General features: G+C 42.9%; 1 protein-coding gene across 4 annotated transcripts in view; it reads left to right on the top strand.

The window, feature by feature from the left end:
* The window catches only part of PI4KA (phosphatidylinositol 4-kinase alpha), a 62,040-nt gene extending 54,872 nt beyond the window's left edge, over positions 1-7,168 (top strand). For all 4 annotated transcript variants that reach the window (XM_042805087.1, XM_042805090.1, XM_042805089.1 and 1 more), the window contains exons 49-55: positions 311-415; positions 878-1,003; positions 1,325-1,445; positions 2,119-2,278; positions 3,504-3,593; positions 4,450-4,533; positions 6,464-7,168. In XM_042805087.1, coding sequence (XP_042661021.1) covers positions 311-415; positions 878-1,003; positions 1,325-1,445; positions 2,119-2,278; positions 3,504-3,593; positions 4,450-4,533; positions 6,464-6,515 — 738 coding nt within the window. In that variant the 3' untranslated portion in view covers positions 6,516-7,168. The remainder of the gene's footprint in view (positions 1-310; positions 416-877; positions 1,004-1,324; positions 1,446-2,118; positions 2,279-3,503; positions 3,594-4,449; positions 4,534-6,463) is intronic.
* Positions 7,169-20,672: the final 13,504 nt, after the last annotated feature.

The raw sequence follows: 20,672 nt of genomic DNA, 5'->3' as shown, positions 1-20,672 counted from the left end.
TGATTGTTTTTGATTAAGAGGGAATGCTAGCAATTATCCCTGGAGTTATTAGTAGCCCTCTTTGATAAAGAGTGATGGGAAAATTTGTTCTTCATAGGTCAACAGTTAAATCTTCTGTGTTGCTTGCTACCCGCTTAAACAGCATTTATCTTTTCCCTTGTTGATTTCCCCCAGAGCCACACAAGCACACATCTGCAGACCTGATGGGGTAACTTAATGTTCATTTCAGAGTTCTTCAGAGCATTTTGGTAATCTAACTTATGATCTGTAACCCCTGTAATACTTGTGCAATTTTTTTCTTGTATAACAGGACATGTTAGCTTTACAAATCATCGATCTCTTCAAGAACATATTTCAGCTGGTAGGCCTGGATCTTTTTGTGTTTCCATACAGAGTGGTGGCCACAGCTCCTGGGGTAAGTGAGTAATTGACTACTACTGTAGAAAATAGTTCCTAATTAAAAAATACTTTCTCTTCCAGCACACATAAAAATTCCATATTGCAAGGAAACACTGCCCACACTGCTTATGCCAAATATTTGGAGTACCAGCGACAAAAAGAGTCTTTCCTCTCCTGCTTCCTGCTTTTCTAAAGCTTTTGGCTCTAAAGTTCTGCCACCTGTGGTTATTCATGTTTGTTGTTTGATTTTTGGGACTGCATTGTGCAAGTCAGTGGAAAGTCACAGGGCTTGTCTTCTGTTGTGTGGAAATCCTAAAAAACTGGGTATATTTTTTTATTAATAAACTAGAAATTCTGTATTCAGTGATCTGTAGGCTTCCCCACATTTCTCAGAGGACTTGTATGACTGCCAAGAGCCATGAACAAAATATATGTTGGGAGCATGCTTTACAGACCTGATTCTCTTCTTCCCCTTCAGTGCGGTGTTATTGAATGCATTCCTGACTGCACATCCCGTGACCAGCTGGGCAGGCAGACAGACTTTGGGATGTATGATTACTTTACAAGGCAATATGGAGATGAGTCTACCCTTGCATTCCAGAAGGTAAAATATCAGTTGGCAAGCACAGCAAAATCTCAACAGACACATTCTAGCTATAAGAAATAATGACAAGTAATTGGATAATGACTACTATAATGATGTATCTGGTCTCTGATGCTGATAATCCATATTTAGCTATGAGTGAGTTAGCTAAAGAAGTTATTGCATCTGTAGATGTATGGAGAGTATCACTGAACATTGCTTCAAACTAATAATGAATGGAAAAAAAGAAAAAACCTTTATTCAGCTCTGTCTCCTCTTAGGATGGAGAGTTATTACATTCTCTGTGTTATTCTGATTTGTTTTAACTTCTTGTTTGTACAGGCGCGCTATAATTTCATCCGCAGTATGGCTGCATATAGTCTTCTCCTGTTTCTGCTCCAGATTAAAGACAGGCATAATGGCAACATCATGCTGGACAAAAAGGGACACATCATTCATATTGGTCAGTCATATCCCCATTCAGATTTCAGTAGTTACCTTTTCCTTCTACTGTTAAGTATTGCTTATAGAAGACAATAAGCCATTTCCCTTTTGAGATCAATCTATATACTGATTTCACAGTTTGTAAATATACATGTACTTTTCATGCCTGTTCAGTATTGTATGTATATTTGTGTTGGCTGCTTCTATGTAAATTTAGCTTTGCAATGTTTTTCCACCTTCAGGAAAGTATATACACACATACATATGGATTATGCATGTATACATACTTATGCATGCATACATACGTATATGTGTGTATATATACATTTAAATATATAAATGTATCGTGGGGTTTCTTTCATCACTGTATGAGTGTAAATTAAATTTGACACCTAATTTATATAATTGTGTGAGTCTGTAACCTCTGCTTTAGCTTTGCTTTTCTGGAACTGCACAGATGTTTCAGCAAGGAGTTTATCTGATGTAATCATCTTACATCTAGTCTAATGTCATGGTGATGATTCTTTTGTTGGTGTTCTTATACTTCACCAAAGCTTTTTTCCAATTGGAGTTGAAATGTCGGTAGAAAAAGTAGATATTATTATGTGGAATCCACCTCTCCTTTCTTCTGTCAGCGTTGACAACGCACAATTAACCAACAGTTTACGAGGCAAATTATCTTTTGTGCACAGATTTTGGATTCATGTTTGAAAGCTCACCTGGTGGAAATCTGGGCTGGGAGCCTGACATTAAGCTGACTGATGAGATGGTGATGATAATGGGAGGAAAAATGGAAGCAACTCCATTCAAATGGTTTATGGAGATGTGTGTCAGAGGCTATCTGGCAGTCAGGTAAGGTGTTTTTAACTGCTCAAAAGTGCAAGTGCTTGCGTGCCTAAAACCAGATGAGAAGATAAAAAACATTTGTCTGTAGGGGGTCTGAGCCTGTTAGACTGTCCTGCTACATCTTGCAAACTTTGAAACAGCTTAATAATCCTGCAATTTTACAGCCTTTGTGAGATTTTTCTGTTCTTTTCATTTGAAAATTTTATATGTTATATTCAATTTATAAATGTGATGTTACACACATTTTCTCACACAATTTAGTATGCTGTTAAAACTTGGAATTAAGAAACTACAAGAGAATAAAAATCTTTCTTGTTTTCCCTGATAGGACAATCACAATAATCACTCATTTCAGCTAGAGTTAATTAGGTAGGAGATGTGAAAAAGTGCTACAATTTCCTGTTATAAAATATGTGGGGGTTTTGTTAGCTTAGTTCTTCAGCTGTGATTGCCAACCAGTCACCATAAAGATTTGCAACTTTACTTTGTGCCATACCAAACAAACGGTTTGCTTTAACAGGAGCACTAATAAACCTATATGAAGAGGATGTTGCATGTGAGTAGGAGGAGGACAGTACAGTAGAGTGTACATAAAAGCTCATTCTGTCATGAGTATTTTGATGTTGTCTTACGGAATCAAAGTTTCTTCAGCTAGTAGCCCCAGAAGGGGCTGTCTTGGAGTCAAGATCAATTTGGTTCCTTGAGGAGAGAAATCTGGAGAAAGTTTTGTGTCAAGCCAAAAAGGTCACCCAAGTAGTAGAGTAATAGCTTGGTAGGTAATAAATGTTTTAAGAGGAGGAGAGGAAGGAGAAGGGAAGCTGGGCTGATGTAGCAAAGAATTTTGTGGAGTAATTAGGAATTAGAAGATAATCTCTAACTGTGGTATTGCTAGTTTCAGCCTTTTGTACTGTTTTGATGCACTGATTCACCTTTCTGATGCCAAAGAAATGTTGTTTACTAAACCATTGCTTTGTATAATCCTCCTTGAGACTGTTCATCTTGTAGCATTCTGAGTATCCAGTAATCCAACATAAAGGAGTGAAATTTAATTAAAGTGCCAGATTTGCAAGCAATGCTGTAGTTCCACCAGCAAATATAGGAGGATTATATGTGTTGATTTAATTGCTGAAAAAGGTGTGATCAGCTCATTGAACTTCTCAGCTTGCCTGCTTTATATAGTAAGGCTGCAGAAGTTTGAGTACTGTAACTTTTTTGTCCTCTTTTTCTCTAGGCCTTACATGGATGCTGTAGTCTCACTGGTTACATTAATGTTGGATACAGGGCTGCCCTGTTTCCGAGGGCAGACAATCAAGCTGTTGAAGTAAGTCAGCACATTCATGAACTGGAAAATGTTCATAGGTTCTTCACAGAATGTATACTGCCACAACTTGTGCAGTGAGTATAGGTGTCATGCTACTCAAATATCTCAACATTATAAAAATGGTAACTTCTGTTTATAGAATATTTCAGAAAATAGGAATTCCAGAGGTCTTTTTATAGACTTAAGTTCAACCTGTTCAATGACTGTGCAAGTACGTGGATTATCTTTTAAGTTTTCAGGACTAGCAAAATAAGACTGTAAAGAAAGGAACTGGTTTAATTGAGAGGTAATGTGTTGCAGAGTCTGAAGCCCTCTGAAATGGTGCTGGACTCTGAAGAGCAGCATCTTAAAATTTGTTCTACAGGTAACGCAGTACTGAATGGGATTATGTTGTAACATATATACATGAAATAACATAGATACATAACATCTTAGGCAAATACAAATTCTAATGTGACACTAAACAGCTTCCAGAGTGAGCAGAGTTCGCTCAGCATTTCCTGCATATAACTTCCTGCAGTTTCCTAAAGATAAGCACAGATTCATAAAGTATGATTGACTGGAGCTCCAGGGAACTATGTAGAACAGTACTTTAAAAGCAGCAGCTGTCTAGGAAGAGGGAGTTGCTGTCCCTAGAGTTAGCACTGGTGAAAAGTTCACAGCCTCTGTCTCCACTATAAGACTGACAGCAAGTGCTTATTAAAACATTAGTTTGTACAAGGTAGTCTCATAGAAGTAGGTACTTGTAGTAAATGAAATCAACACCTGGCTGAGATTGTGCAAAGACACATTTGTGTCATGCTGAAAGGAAACCTCACAAATTTTACTTCTGCTTTTTGTGTTTTTCTGCATATAGACACAGGTTCAGCCCCAACATGACTGAACGGGAGGCTGCAACTTTCATCATCAAGATCATCCAGAATTGTTTCCTCAGCAACAGGTTTGGCATCTGTGCATGTCTTCTCCCTATGGCTAAAGGAAGGTCATCAAGCTTTGAGCAGAGCTCAAAAGTAGAGCTTTATCAGGCAGATACCAAACATTTTTGAGTTGTTGATATTTAGATAATGCAGGATAGCAGCTTTGCTTCTGAACAAGCTGCATCTCCTCCCTTTTACACTGGGAAGGAAGGCTTAAGACCAGGCTGGTCAAATAACAAGGCTGGCTAGTCTAAAGAATAGAAAATTTTCTGTCAGAGTGAATCTTTGGCCCAAAAGTTAAGCGTTTTGGCTCCTGTGTTAGAGCATGCCCAACTGTACTGTTAGGGTTGTATGTCTGGTTGTGATATCTCCTTTTATATAGGACAGGCTTACCTCTACAAATAAAGGAATAAATAGTAAAGAATGGTATTGAATGGCAACAGGAGTAGCATGCCTTCTTCAGAACGAGGAAGGATTGATTGTGAAGCTTGTTGCCTTTTATATTGCAAGAGGAAGGTTTCTTAAAAAAAAATATGCATGGTCCATTGGTCTGAGTGAGAATAAAGCTGCAACAGGTCTAGAGTGACTTTTAAGCATCTTTTTTATAATTGCTAGTAGGCATTAAGTTGCCGTAATATCCTTCTGAAGTTCAAAACTGCTATTCTGTTCAGAACTGTATTTGGCTCCTCTCTAGAAATGAGTTCTAATCTTTCTGCTCATTTTTTCTTCATGACTTGATACTACATTAGCATGTTAATCATTTTGGTAGATCATATGTTACTTAATGTATAATATTGGCCAGGGAAAATGCATCAAGTAGAGAAGACTGGCAATGTGGCTTTTGAATGTCTTTGTAGCTGGGCCATGTTCATTTGTCACCTACTATTCAGTATACTGAATGGAATAATCAGTTCTATCACATAATTAGCAATTTAAAAATCAACTTAATCACCAGCTATCCAATCAACTGTAGGTTTTTTCCCTTCCAGTATACAAAGAGTTTGGCATCTTGTGCAAAACTTTTGAAAGGGAATGACATGTAAAATTTAATTTTATTACATTTACTACTTCAAATGCAATAAATGTAATACTTAAACATCTTAAGTGCATGTTTTATTATTATCCCAGATAATACAGATTTTGTGGGATATATTGGAGAGTCTAATACAAACTCATATGTAGTTCCATACGGGGTCAGCTTGAGACCAGTAAGTCTCACTGACTCAGATATAGCCCTGCTAGAACTGAATTGGATTTTCTAGTGCCTGCTGGTGCATCTCATCAGAATCTTAGATTAATATTGGGGGTTATAAAGGCAGTCACACTGCCATGTGAATGCCCAGAGCCAGCTTAGTTATGACGAGCTTGGTTGAGCTTTTCTACCTGTGGCATGGGTAGTCTGTGACCTGAATAAGCTCTGCTCGTGGATAATTGAGTTATCTGTAACAAGGCTAAGATTTGTTTGTTCAGTCATTCATCAGAGATGCTGCTATTAATGCTGTTGTTTCCCCTGCACTTTTATTTTCATTATTAGCATTCTCCTTAATTAAGATTATGTTTATTTCCACATAAGCCTATCTCCATGCAGCCCTGATGTTCTTGCTTCGTTCATTATGTATTTCCTTCTCCTAAAACAAACTGCCAGTGCAATGTGAGGTGGTTCTCACTTATCCAAACACAGGATCCAAGCTGCTGTTGCTGTTGTCACACTGAGAAGCATGGAAAAAAACATTTTTTTTAACCTAGTTTAAACAAGAGCAGGATGTTTTGTGAAGTTCAAAACAGTAACTGAGCTTTCACAATACCTTCAAAGCATGTAGGCTAGTTTTGATGAGCAGCTAATTTCCTTCACCCATGTTTTGTTTCTGTGGGATCTTGATGTTTGTTTCTGTGGCAATGGGTGCAGTGTTTTTTTAAACTTTTACTTACCTCTGATTTGCTTTTCTTCTCTAGGAGCAGGACATATGACATGATCCAGTACTACCAGAATGACATCCCGTACTGAGACACTAGAGATTCACTGCTGAAGTGAAACATGCAACCCCATGCCCTCACTCCAAACTTGTAATAAATAGGAGATGCTCAATCACACCTCGCTATCTTCCATCTTTTGTGTATGTGTGTGTACACGTGGGTACATGATTCCTGGACATTGCAACAATCAGTCTGATTCATTCCTTTCTTTTTACCAGGTTATATATATTTGTTTTTCCCTGGATTTTTGGGGTTGGACTGCAATCACAGTAAAAATTGTATGACGATTATGAATATGTGAAAGAGGTAAAGCTTGTGGAGTTTGGTAATTTTTCATGCAATGCAAGGATTTTATAATACCCTTAAAAAATAAAAAAATTCTTTCCTGCACAATCCCACAAAATGCCATGGAAGGGAAGGGTATGGAATTCTCTTTGGAAGCAGAACTGTTAACTTGTTCTAATTTTACTGTAGAAAAAGCCTGATAATCATCCAAGGTGGTGATGTCTGTGTAGCTGTGTTTGTACTTTGCACTGTACATGGTCCCTGCTATGTGGTCAGTATTTCATATGTACATGAAGAATGTATTTTTTCCTTTTGTGTGTTTTAAAAAAAGAGACTCTACTGAAGATATATTTAATCTATAAAATGTAATAAAAGACGTTAAACTTTGTGTCTTGCAAATCTTTTGTCATGCACTGAGTTGCAGTTTATATGCATCATTTTGCACGTTTGTGTATAATGGAGAAATCATATTTCTTCAGCTTCTTGTCCATCTTAAGTGCTACTTTTTATTCATAAATGTTTTGCACAAGACTCACCTACTGTGGAGCTGAAATGTAGGACTAAGGTAACACTCCCCCCTTGCTGCTTAAGAGGAGCCCTACCCTGGACAGGGGCACACATCTTACAATCTTCTTTCCTTTTCCACACGCTTCTCATTCTAGAATGGGCTCTTGAAAACTTAGTCCCATCTTCAGGGGACTTTTTTCCTTCGAGGTCCATTCCCTTCCCCGGGGAACGGGGCCTGGCGGCCCAGGGCCCCGGGCGAGGCGGGCGGCAGCTCTGGCGCGGGCTCGGCCCTGAGGGGAAGCCGCGCCCCGGGGCGGAGCTCAGCCCTCAGGAGAAGCCGCGCCCCGGGGGGGCTCAGCCCTGAGGCGGGGGCGCTCTACAGCGGCGGTCCAGCTCTGAGGAGAAGCGGCGCCCTGAGGGAGGCCCAGCCCTGAGGCGGGCTCAACGCTGAGGGGCGGCGACGTCGTGAGGGAGACCCAGCCCTGAGGCGGGGCCGGGCCCTGGGCGGGCAGGTGCGTCGGGCGGGATGCTCGGGCGCGGGGAGCGGGTTGTCATGCACACGAGGATCCCGCCTCAGAGAGGCGGCTGTGGCGCCGAGGAGAAGGCTTTGGGCTGTAGCTGCCCGTGCCGGCGTCCTGGGGTTGTCCGGGAGCTGGGCCGTAGCGGCAGGCTGAGCCTTGCAGGGCACAGGGTGATCTGTGTGGGTGCTTGCTGATAATACGGCCGCACCCACGTCTTCCCCTGGGTAGTGTGACCTGTTGAGCATCTTTGAGTTGGCACTTTTATCTCCCAGGGTGAGTTTCTGCTTTGCTGAGGGAACTCCTAGCATGTCCCCTGGGCCCAGGGCAGCTGGAGCTGCTTAGGGGGCAGCCCGCCCAAAGCCGGGCAGGCTGAGGAGGGCCCAGCCAGGGAAGGCGGCTGAGGCGGCCGTAGGGAGATGCTCTGCTGTGCCCGCAGCTCAGGGAGGCAGGGGCAGGAGAGGGGAGAGCGCGAGCAGCCTGCTTTGGCTCTGCTTGTGAGGCGGGGTCTTTGTGTGTGGTGTAGTGTAGGGCCTGGCCTTTTCCCAGTCTGGAAGGGCTGCAGCCTGCCTGTTTCATCCAAAAATGGTTCAGGCTTTTGGCACAGGTGTTAAAATGGGTCTTGTGCTGTAGTCTATTGCCTGTGCAGTGGGTGGCTCACAGCAAGGTGGGCTCTGAGCTCTTTTTTCACTAGCAAAATGGGAAGGTGCCACTGGCTTTATAAAAGCATTTGAAGGTTTACTGGGGAGTACTGTGCAAGAGCTGCTTTAATTGTTGATTTAATTCAACTTTATTATACAAGCAACTGGAACATAGAGTAAATTTTGTGCTTTATGCCTGTGGCTAGTTGCACCTATTCAGGCTCCATAGGAGAATGAGTTGATTAACACTACAAATGTGATATACTTCCTCACACCTTTCCTGTAACGGGTAGCAGGTGGAGTGATGTGAAGGCTGCTTTTCTTCTCAGGGGGGGTGGTAAGGACTTCTAATGTTTTGCTAATTCAAGTTAATGCTTATGTGCATGTATTTTCCTTTCTTGCACCTCTAAATCAATGTACCATGTGAAATGAAAACGCAAATGAGTGTCTCAAGTAGCCTTATAATGAGAAGATCAATTAAGAGCTAGCGGAAATTGAGATTGCATCAGAAGTTGCTCTTTTGAATGAGCACAGGATAAATAAATGCTATTAGGTGTAAACTTCCTAACAAATGCTTGTAGTAGCATTGTTAGAAGTATCTGGGACTAGAAGTGACTATCAGCTGGTGAATAATATTAGGAATACTAAGTGGGGATCTGCTAATGCTGGACTTCAGAAAGTCAGTCCCAGTTGCAAATCTCAACCCCCATAGCAATTTCTGTGTGTTCAAGCATAGGATGCACAGAACTTCCTAGAGTGCAATTAAAGCCGTCCAGGGCTTTGCATCAGGAAGTGGATGCATTTGGGAGTTCTTCCCAGTACTCACTTATGTACTTCAGTCGGGCTGTCTCAATAGAGCTGATGTGGTCTTAGTTTCTTCTGTCAGGTTTCTCCAGAGAAATTAAAGTAACTGGATCCAACTGCACGTAGAGGTCAACTGGAGTTACCACAAGAGCAAGGTGGTTTGCAGTGCGCTCTTGAAAATTGCATTTGAGATAGCTTGGTTGTATCATTTCTTCTGCTATGAAGCCTGCAGGAATGTTGTGAATGTGTTAAAGCCCCATGTTAGGAGGAATGATGAGCTCTTGTGACTTCTTTTCTAGCTGTGGTTTTTGGTGATTGTGCCAAAGCTCACCTGCTGACACCTGCAGATTTCATTTTCACAAGTTCACTCTGCCTCCTTCCTCTACCCTCAGTGTTCCTGCCCACAGCAGAGCGATGAAAGCAAACTCCCCTATAACTGAGCATCCATTGAGATACAGAAGGGATTAGGCAGTTTACATTTAATCATGCAAGGCAGTACCCTAAAGATGTTTGTTCCTAAGCAGGATGTGTTCTGTATCTTCCTTCAGGGAGACTGAGGAGATGAGAATACTGAGATGCTCCGGAATATTACAAGTACTTCGGAGATACTGAACTAGTGCGGTTGGAGATGACATAGACTTATTTCACCTTCATCCTCCCACGAGGGAAGAATATGTCCTTTACGCAAGGGGGCTGGCAGGGCTTTCGGAAGTTGCTCAGGTAATGAAGAACAGATAGAATTAAGATCTACCTGAAGCTATTCTGAAGGTTTCTGTCTCTGAACCTTATGTCAGAATATGTCCCAATGCCTCTGCAGCCCTGGGAGAAAAGAGGCATCAAAAAGAAGGGAAGAAAAGTGCTCTTTAGAAAAAAAAAAGAAAAAAAAAAAAGTTTTCTCTAAGAAAAGATGCTGCTATGGTTTCTCCACTCTCAGAAATTCCAGGTCATGGTGAGAGACAGACTTCCCTGGCTATATCCACTGCAGTTCTTTCTATATTGGCAGTGCATATAAAGAGCCCTTAAGAAAGGAGCAAAATTTATAGAGATTCATTTGCATCTGATGGACCCAGGGTTCAGTGCTACTGGTAACTTGATCAGCACTATTCAAATGCTAATCTCATTATGTGTGTTAGAGACTGAAGCGAAGCCATCCACCTCCATTAGCCCAACGTGCCTGTGTGATGTTCTGGCTGGTGCGCAGGGTCGTGGTACCCCCTGCGGACACCCAGCACATGCTGCACAGCATCGGGGTTGATACAGGCAGAGAAAGGGAACTCTGTGGAGGAGCTAATGAAATGAGCAAACATGGGAAGAGGAGCTACAGTCCTCTGGCAATGCTGGGGAAGGGGGCAGGGAGGGAAGGAATTATGGCCAGCAGAACAGTTTACATCAGATTTTTTTCCCTTTTCACTGTAAATATGCCCATCCTTTCCCTTTGCTTCCACATGAACACTGTCAAAAAAAAAAAAAAAAAGGTAGTAAACAAAAGGATTTGTTCCAGATGTAGATACAGCTTAAAATATTTTTTTTTGTTTGACCTCATGAAAAATATTGTTCGACCTGATGAAAAATATAGTCCCTGTGTTCTTTGGTGTTAAGACATGATATTTTTCTTGTCCTGTGTAATAAGCTCTAAAAGCTGCACATGGTATGCTCAAATACAGCATGCACAGGGGTTATTTCTAGATAAAGGCTTTCTGACAGAACTTTGTTACTGAAAGCACCTTGAAATAATGTTTGGAGGTGCTGCAGCAGTTTCCAGGCCTGATGTGAAGGATGCCTACCCCAGGCTGTTACCTGCAGTATGTCAGTGGTGAGTTGGTTTGTTTGAGATTTTTTGCGCCTCATCTGCTTTTGTAAGGATTCTGATTTGGTCATTTGGGAGGTCATAGGAGTTATAATACTGAACGAGCAAGATTTGTAAGATGACATAGTGTATTTATTAGATAAGCTACTTAGCTGGTAAAAGCAGATGAGCTCTGATAACACGCAGTCCTGGCATCAGCAGGCTTGTTAAATAGTGCAATCTCCCTAAAAGGACTATTTTTCTGAGGGGCTGTTGCAACTGCAGCAGCCCTGTTACTAGAACTTTGTAGTTCTAGGCGATGCCTTTGTGATTATTTCTGGCACAATATCAGTTGCCTAATAGCAGTGATAGTGTTGTTGTGAGTCTTGTTACTCTAACATGTCCCTCTCCAGGGTCACCATGGCCGTGGTTAGCCTCCGTGCTTACTGTAGCAGCAAGAAACTGCAAACATGCTTGTGTTCAGGTTTATGAACATTACGTGTGGCTCCGCTGTCTCCCCAGGGAGAGCAGAACAGGGAGGATGACATGGTGACATAGATAAGCAATCACACTAATCACACAGGACAACAGTGGCTGGCAGTTCACTGAAGGGAGAAGTTACCCATCTGTCTGCATTCAGGTATCTTTTCCCCAGGGAAACCTGGCAGGCAAAAGGGGAAGAGAATTGGGGGTGATAGTTGGGAGTGTAGGTGTAAGTGCCCACACAAAGACTGTTACATGCCCTGATACTCCCCCACACATTTGGGAATTAAAACCCCCTAACTGGCAACAGATACGGAGTTAGGAATGTGTCTTGGTCTGTTCTTAAGCAAGTTGTCTCAGCTTTGCAGTGACAAGCCTGGCAAAACAAATTGTGCTTTGCTGTGGGAGGGAAAAAAAATGTCTGAATTGTAGCAAATCTAGGAGACAGTCACAGCTGCTTGTATTGATTAGGAGTGAACATGTGGGGTGGTAACTTTGATCCTGATATAAGAAGGGGTGAGTCATGGAATTCCATCCTTGTACAGGCATAGGAGTGCTACCTCACAGAGAGAGGAATATACCTCTGGATAACAGAAAGATAAGAGATAAAAATCATATATTGCTATGATGTACTTCTCTTCCTTAGTGCAGGACTTGATGAGTTATATTTTGACTGCCACATCTAAGCTTTTTTTAAGATGCTTGCTGTTAGCATACAGATAAAGACTGCATGTGTGCATCTTCGCATGCACACATGCAAACCATTTCCTTGCTGACAAATTCCCTTTACTCTTTGGAGCACAGACCTAGCAGCTTTGCAGTACTTGACCTCATTGCACAGAGAATCCCGTACATATTGCAAAGCTGTTGATTGTGCAGGACAATGCTGTGCCTATGTGGTAGCTGACTGTACATGAATGAGTGATCTAATAAAGCTACTTATGGGTGTTGTACTTAAAAGAATTTTATTAAGCTAGGTAAGTACCAAATCGCAGAAACACGTTATATTCTGGCATTGAGAGTCAGAAACCAAAATCTTTGTGTCAGGCCTGGCTGCCTGCAAGAGCCTGAACAGAAGGAGTATTAGTAAGGGTACGGTAAGGATTCTTGGAGCTGTGAGGATAACTGACTGACTAAACAGTTTTGCTAAGTATTAGAGGTTGTAAGTTAGTAGAACCTTTTAGAATATCTGATCTCTTACCACTAAGATAGAAACTGTTTCTGTGCAGTTTTCAGAGGCCCCTGACCCCCAAAGGGATTCCTGGCTCTACATCTTGGGTTAGGGACAGATGAAAGTCAGCTTTCCTATTTTCATTTGGAGACAGGAGTTACTCATTGCTTGGATGATGGGCCGGGTGGAAGAGAAGGGTAAAGCTGCTTCCCGTGGCTGCAAAGGAGGGATCCCAGCAGTGCCAGTGCAAGGAGCATCTGCTGCCTTTTCTGCCCTGGGTCCTAGATGAGAAGAACAGGGCAAGAGCTTTGTGAGGTGTGGGAGATGAGGTGAGATACAGTTGCCCCAGAAAATCAATTGTCTGTGCAGCCCTGGTAGGTGACAATGCTTCCCAAACCTGTTGCCTTTAGATCTCTGGTAACTAGAGCCAGATGCTGAGCTCAGGTCTCAGCTCTGCACGGGGCCTCTGAGCTGCATGGGAGGCTGAGCAGGGCTGGCTGCTGTCTGTCCTTTAACCAAGATCCCGCTAATTTTCTTGTCATTAGCTGCAGCCTCGCAGCTCTGTGTGCTGGGCGGCAGAGGGCACTCCGAAACAAGCCATGGTGCCTGGGACACCTGGGCCGAGCAACTGAGGAGAAACAAATTGCCTTTCCTGTAAGGCGAGCAAATCTGGCAGGGACAACCTTGCCGTGACCTTTAGTTGTGACATATCTGTCACGGCAGGCACTGAGTGGTAGAGCTAGCGAGTACCTGAATATCAGATATGAAATTGCTCAAGAGCCTGGCAGTTTGTATTCCGGCATATTCTGCTGGGGACGTTTTTGACCTTCCGAGGGACATAAAGGAAATGTGTTTTGCTGACTCTGCATTGTTGACTCACATGAAGCCTTTAAATATATGTGTCTCCTCTGGTATAGCAAGCGTGCAGAAATCCACAGTGAATTAAAAAAAAAAAAAAAACAAAACACAAACAAACAAACAAAAAAAACAAACAAACAAACCAAAAAAAAAAAAAAACAACCCAGGTTTGTTGTGGACAGTGCAGTAGTTCTCCTTGCTGTTATCACACTGTGTTGTATGAGCAGCAGCTGTATTCAGCTCTAGAGATGGCTACATTTGTGTGGTTCTGTGCATGCACATTTTTGGAATGATGCTTTGGGGTGAAAGGTACTTTATATACAGGCTGTGAGGTAAGTTGTTCATGAGTACTTACTAAAAAAATAAAAACCTTCCCACATAACAGTAGTTCAACATTCTCTCTTACCTTTGAGCAATTTGCTTTGGGCTTCACCTTCACTGTAGACATACTGGGTAGAGGGCACTTAAAGTCATTAAGCCTCACAGAATAAGCAGAACAGAGGGGTAGAACTGGGGAAGAAAACAAGTTCAAGAGAAGAAAACACTTTGGTGCAGCTATAAAGAGCTCACTGTAGTCATTTTGAGTCCAGGCAAGTAGTAGTTAATAGTTTTCTCATGCTGTCTGTGACAAAGGTGGGATCAGGTGTTTGGAATCCTCTGCCATGAAGATAGTCCTGATCTGTGCTGTGACCTAGCTTGAAAAGCACTGTCTGGGGATGGATCCCAGAAGAAACCTGGGCTCTGAAAAGTGCTTTCTCCCTCTTACCCCCCATGTAAACTGGGATTTGAATGTCAGTGTTTTTAGCATCAAGCCTGGCCTTCAGGCTGTAACCCCAGACAATAAAGAAAGTAGCAAATCCAGCTACAACTGTGGTTGTGTCACAGATCAGAGCTCAGAGGAGCACACAAATATACAGTAATTTCAAGCTCATTAGATTGTAGACAGAATGACTAGATCAGAGGGAGGGATTAAGCTCTAGGCAAGAAGACAAACCTGCCAAGGAAACACCTGAGCTGGATCTGTGATGAAACCTCAGAAAGGCTTCAGGAACCTGAAAACCCAGTTGGTTTCCAGGACAGTGCCAAGATTAGTTTTTTTCCTGCCTCTCTGCTGACACTGTGAGCTTTCTTCCAATTTGAAGAGAGTTTTCATTCCTTTGAGATGTAACTCTTATCAGTTTGTGGGATGAGTGACTCAGTGCAGTGCCTGAGGCTATGGGAACAGGGCTGATGGTAACTGAGTTCCTACCCATCAGCTGAGCCTGGAAAACCAATCATGTTTGTGTTTCTGTTTTGTATCAGCTGAAAGGTAAAGCTCCTAAGCTTAAATCTCACCCAAGGTTCCTTAAAACCAGAGCAGGCTTAAGAGCAGGTACATCAGTTCTCAGCTTCACCAAGGAGCGGGAATGGATGTTACCATAACCCTGTCACATGGGATATATGGTAGGTCAAATCCCTTTAGAAGTGCTTAAAGTGAGACAGGGAGCTTGATTTCTTGCAAAATAGCTGTTCTGAATTTGGAAGCTGCATTGGCTGCTCAATTCTTAGGGAAGTTGGACCCAATAGGATGTAAATTGGGAATCCAAAATTCATCTGCCATTTCTTGAGAATTGAGCACTTTTAAGTGTCTATGGAAGGGAGCTCTCGAAGTACAAATTGAAATTGGAGTCCTTTTTTCACTAATACCTATTACTAGGATTTATGAGCATTATTGTTAACAATATAGGTAAAACCAATATTTCAGCAGATGCAACTTTTATGCTGAGAATTGCTCTCAAATTTAAAACCTGTTTCCAACTCAGCCTGCTGTTCCTCAAAGTTATTGTGGTTTGCCCTTTTCTCAGGAGATTGTGTGGAAGTGATAGGAAGAGCAAAGTTTGCCTTTTACTTTATTAGGATGCCTTTGCAAAAAGTTCTCCTCGAGGTGTGAATGGCTTTTGCTGAAATGGTGGGGCTTTTCTGACTCTCAAAAAGTTGATTTATTTTGGGAGAAAGTTATGTTTGGCAAGTGGAGATGGGTACTCTGTGTATGCCCATACAAGCTGTCACCGCTAGATGACACCATGACTCTGGCAGCAAGGTCCAGATGAACCCTAAAACCAAGGGCATTTTGCCTGTTTTGGAGGGTTTGTTACAAACCCAGAACACGGGCTGGATTTGAAAACCTCTCAGTGAACCGGGGTCAAGTTTCCCCCAAATGCAGGCTGAGGTTTGAGCAGAATGGGCTCAGTTCCAGGTGACAGGGTGGGATTTACGATTTGGAGTGGAAATCATCTGAACATTTGACTTGCAGCTAGGCTGATCTTGGCTGTGGTTATGCTTAGAGGGCCTGTGTGTATTTGAAACAAAATCTCAGACCGAGGATCAGGGAATATGAGTCTGCCAAAACCAGAAGGGGTTTGCACGACCCTGCTGAGAACTGCTGTAAGAAGGTTTCACGTGGCTTCATTGCTTGCCCAAGGTGGGTCCAGGCATGAACCCAAAAGCAGTATCCAGCCCTGGTCAGTGGTAGCCCCACTTCCCTTTTAACCCGTTGTCACTGTGGGTGGTAAGTAACTAAACACTTGACAGGGGTCAGCGAGCGTGCCTTGCCATGCTGCCACCACACCTAGCTTAACAGCTCACAGTAGCGTAATGGTGGCTCAGCCGCTACAGGGGCAGCCTTATCTCCAGGAGCACTTTGCTTTCTGATCAACTGACTGGCTCGTTACATCTGTTTTACCTGGAGTGCCTTTCTGGGCTCTCGCTCTTTATGCAGGGTCCAGCAGGTACAACTCTACAGCTGATCATTGAGCAGGGGCTGTTGCTTGCTACTTCTTCATCTTTATTGGCAGTGGAAATGCTTAGTTAATCACTAGCCTGAAAAAGCTTCTTCTGTAATTACTGTGTATGTACACCTACTCAAGTCACCCTTCCATTGCATTTTCATCCCTCTCAATGAAACTCAGAGGATGTTCACATGAAGCATATTAACAAACCTACCTGCATGTCTTCCACTCTTGCAAAGGATATTTTTGCTTCCTGACGTTTGGCAACTATCATGTAATTATGCGGCTCCAAGAATAGACTCAGGGAACTGATTATCTAAGAGATGTTTGTACAATGCTCTGTTACCTTCTTTGAAATTCATGTCTTTCCACTACCACCTCAGCAACAATCCTCACATGCAAACTGGTTAAATATCTTGTATCAAGGAGTCAGCACAGAGCAAGGGCATTTACCTAATGAGCACGCTGTGTGTGAGCTACCCCAAAATGCCTGTTGTCCTTGTGTCCCACGCTAGTTGTAGCCCAGAGGGATTCCAGCAGTTTGAGAGACAGGTCCTTTTGGTAAGACTGTGACTCTCGATAGTATTTGGAGATTTGGATTTTACTTTGGTAAACTTGTAGTGCATGGGAGTGTCCCAAGTTATTAACTTCATACATTGATATTTTCATAGGATGCTCAGATGGCTAGCTAAACCAAACTTGTTAATACAGTTATCCCATGCTAATTTGTTGTTAAGTGTATAGAAAGATCTTTCAAAATAACATTCATAAAACCCTCATTACTATTGTAAGGTTAAGCATCACAGATAATCCCACTACAAATGTTTTGGATCACTGTTTGTTTTTGTAGATGGAATTGTGTTTACCTTGAATCATCCTGAAGCTTTGCTCTGGTTGGAATATGTTTTTTGTGGAAGTCAGCTTTTATGTAAGGCTGGAATTTATATTTCTGGTGCTTGATGATACTGTGTCTTTTGCTGTATTCACTGGATGTAGTCAGAGAATTCTAAAGGATTTGTTTTAAAGGAACTGTTCATAACCCATCAAGGAACAGCACTATCACTGTTCTTATATTTAATTAACATCTAAATTAATTTACCAGCTTAGAGCATTTGAGTCTCTAGTTCTCCAGAAACCCCTGAGGGCCTTTTTGAAATACAGGTACACTTGTTACCTTGCAAGGCTGCAACACTGTAGCTGATTTTAATGAGAGATTGCATATTTTTATTCAGAGGTTTAGACACTTCATTCTTTGGTACCTTCACATGATTAGGCATTATTTGGTGGGAGGGGCAGGACTCTAGACAGAAGAAACAAGAGGCAAACTCTTTCCTTTTTACACTGTGATAGTTCAGCCCAACACTGCCACAAGCGTGTAAAACTGACACCAGGACAGATCAGGGGAAGCAACAGATATGGGTAGGTAATAGGAGTAAAACAAATGGTTACTCATGGCCTAGAATGCCAATTGCAGTATGGATGTGTTGTCTGTATCTGTTCCTGTCCAAGTCTAGAACAGCAGGAGTGGTATTCAGGTGTGTTCACTGAATTATCATAAGGGGAAGAAAGTAGGAGCTCAGTCTCATCTGTTACTTCTTCTGGCAGAGTGTCAGGTAACTTTCATCCCTGATAAGCCTTCCAAAATTAATTGCACTTTTTTTTTTTTTTTTTTTTTGCACTGAAAGCCTTTATTGCTTAAAGAAAATCACTGCTTTCTGAGCAGTATGTCATACTGCAGAGATTTCTTGCTGTGTCCAAAGATATAAGATACAGCTATATCCAGCACTCATCACTATGTTGTCTAAACTTATGCTACTCTTAATGTTTTCCTGAAGTCCTGTGTGAGCTTCTGTTGTTCCAAAGAGCCAATATACTACAGGCACAACGGCTTTCCTTCACCTGCAAAGTAGCTCTGGAGCCAATGTGTGAGGGAGCTGAATGGAGGTGCCACAAGCACCCTCCAGGGCTCTGTGCAGCTCTGACTGCTCCAGAATTAATGGGCTATGGTCTCTATGAAATTTTGAGACCATTCTGTAGGTGTTACTTCTAGTCAGCGTGGTTGTGCTGCCTGTGCCTGATTGTTCCCACATCTACACACAGGATAGCAACGTGGGTAACAGCTTGGCCCTGTGCTGGGTCCTCCAGCTAAAATCAGGAGTTAGTGTTGACTTTGCTAGCCAGATTTCACTGGTGCTGTTTTAATACCATACTGTATCCACTCTCCATACAACTTCTGCAAAGTTAGCTTCCCATATGGATGTGAGAGTCCCACAGGTTGCTCATGCAGATAACCTAAATGGTATGCATGGTGCACAGAGCTGCCAAAATGAGAAGCTCTTCTCAGTGTGTCACTTGACGGGCTGCATTATGTTGGGAAGGTCAGCAAAACCCCTTGGGTCTGTTTGCCTGTCTGTAACACAGGGTGATGTGAAGAGCCTCATGTTGAAATTGTTCTGTGACCCCTGGACTGGAAGCACCAAGGCTTGGCATTTCATCAGAAGGACTGTTGGGCTCCTAGGGTTGCTCCTGTTTGTTGGGCCTGCTGAGACCACAGTGGGAAAGGATCTTCATCTTCTCTTTTACAGCTGGGAAAAGAGAGGCCTAAACAGGCTTGAGTCAATGATACAGACTTCCATGTGCCCAACTCTAACTGAAGAGCTGCTGGTGGCCCTCACGGAGAGATTTCAAAGCTGAAGAGCTTAAGCAGGACACTGAAGTTCTCCCTGAAAGTGAAGCAGAAGGCTGGGGGGCCATTTAGTGGGGCAAAAACCAGTGAGTTGTCAGTAGGTCATGGCAGTGTCAGACAGATAGACTCCCTGCTTCTTAAGCGGATGAGAGCATAACTGCAGGGAATGAAGAAGTAGGCTTGGCTTCTTGCTTGAAGTCCTGCCTGTAGAAAAGGAGCTCCAGCAAAAGCTGTCACTTTGTTTTTTCCTTCTGTCTCTCATTCTTCCATCTCCCTGTCTGGCCATTTGTGCTGCCTGCCTGTTTGTTTGTTGGCTGAGTGCCTGCTGAATTATTTACCAGCCTGACTGAATTAAGCAGCAGCAAAAGCAGGCAAGTGAATCCCACCTGAGACTCTTCCAGGGAGAGGGGGGTGGAGAAGTGGGGTGTGCATATGGGGGTGTTGATACATAGTGCTTAATTAAATGTACCAGCCCATTCCAGGCAAAACCTTGTGGAAGGAGAAACTCCTCTATTGCCCTGAGACAGGGCTGAAGAAAGCCAAGCGCATGGCTAACACACCAGCTCAGGTGGCAGCGTGCTCTATCTCCAAGCTGGGTGGGCGTCCTGCCGCTGGGAGTTGCCTTCAACCCTTGCAAGTGTCATGTCAGCACGCTGGGATGTGGCAGGGCTGTCAAGCGGCCATTCCCCTCCACCACATCAGTTGCGTTGTTTGTGATGGTGGTTGTGCTGTGTGGGGTTAATTGGGTTAATGAGCGCATTGTACATTATTAGAGGCTGAATTGGCAATTATGTTAATTATTGTGTCTCCCAAAGTGCCATAGTTACTGAGAATGTTTAAAATGATGGGGCTTCTTGTACCACACACTAAATCAGAGCTGAGTATCTGGATGCCAAAGGACCTCTCTTTACCAAATGGTGGTGCACTGGGTATGTGATGTAAGGAAATATCTCCCAGTTGACATATCCCTCCCAGCAAGAATGTCCAAGCTTAGCACACAGTCCCTAGCTCATGCAGTTCCTCTCCTGTCTGTTGGTGTCTCAGGTATAAACTCTTACGGATGGGGAAAATGAGACACAGATCATTCTGTGATATATCTGGTCTGGTTACTCTCTTGCTAGAGCATGTGTGGTCCAGTATGGTTGCTTACTCCAAGCCAGTGCTCCCTACCCTGTGGTGGACACAGACTTGTGACTCTGGAATGTACCCTCATCACAGTTTTTCAGACTGTAGCAGTTGGTTCAAATGCCAGAGATCTTCCTGAGACTCTCTTCTCCTTCCCGTCACACTCTGCCTGTGCTGAAGAGCAGCCATCTTCCCACAGTTCACGATTTGCCAAGGTGCAGAAGCAGATTCTGATTTGCAGGTATGCCAGTTTGGGCTGTTCTCTAAGTTGCATTACTTTGTCCTGTGATTGTTACTGTCATGCCCCTGTAGTAATGCCTACCTGGCTCTTCCTACTATGTAGGTGTCCCAGTAAGGATAACCCAGGCATGCCTTTGTGCCCTAAAACTAGCTTTGGAACATTGTTTCTGGGTACAGAGCAGTTGCAAACTAAAGGACGGTTTGGGGTTTTGAGAAGGATTATATTCCCTGCTTCCATGAGCTCACATGCAATGCTCACTAAGATTACTGCTGGCTTCCGTAAGAGCAGCACTGAAGCTGAGAACTAGGGAATGCC

This window comes from Tyto alba, unplaced genomic scaffold (genome assembly GCF_018691265.1).
Source record: "Tyto alba isolate M040663 unplaced genomic scaffold, T.alba_DEE_v4.0 Super-Scaffold_44, whole genome shotgun sequence".
Taxonomy (NCBI): domain Eukaryota; kingdom Metazoa; phylum Chordata; class Aves; order Strigiformes; family Tytonidae; genus Tyto; species Tyto alba.
This window is presented reverse-complemented; position numbering and strand designations above follow the sequence as displayed.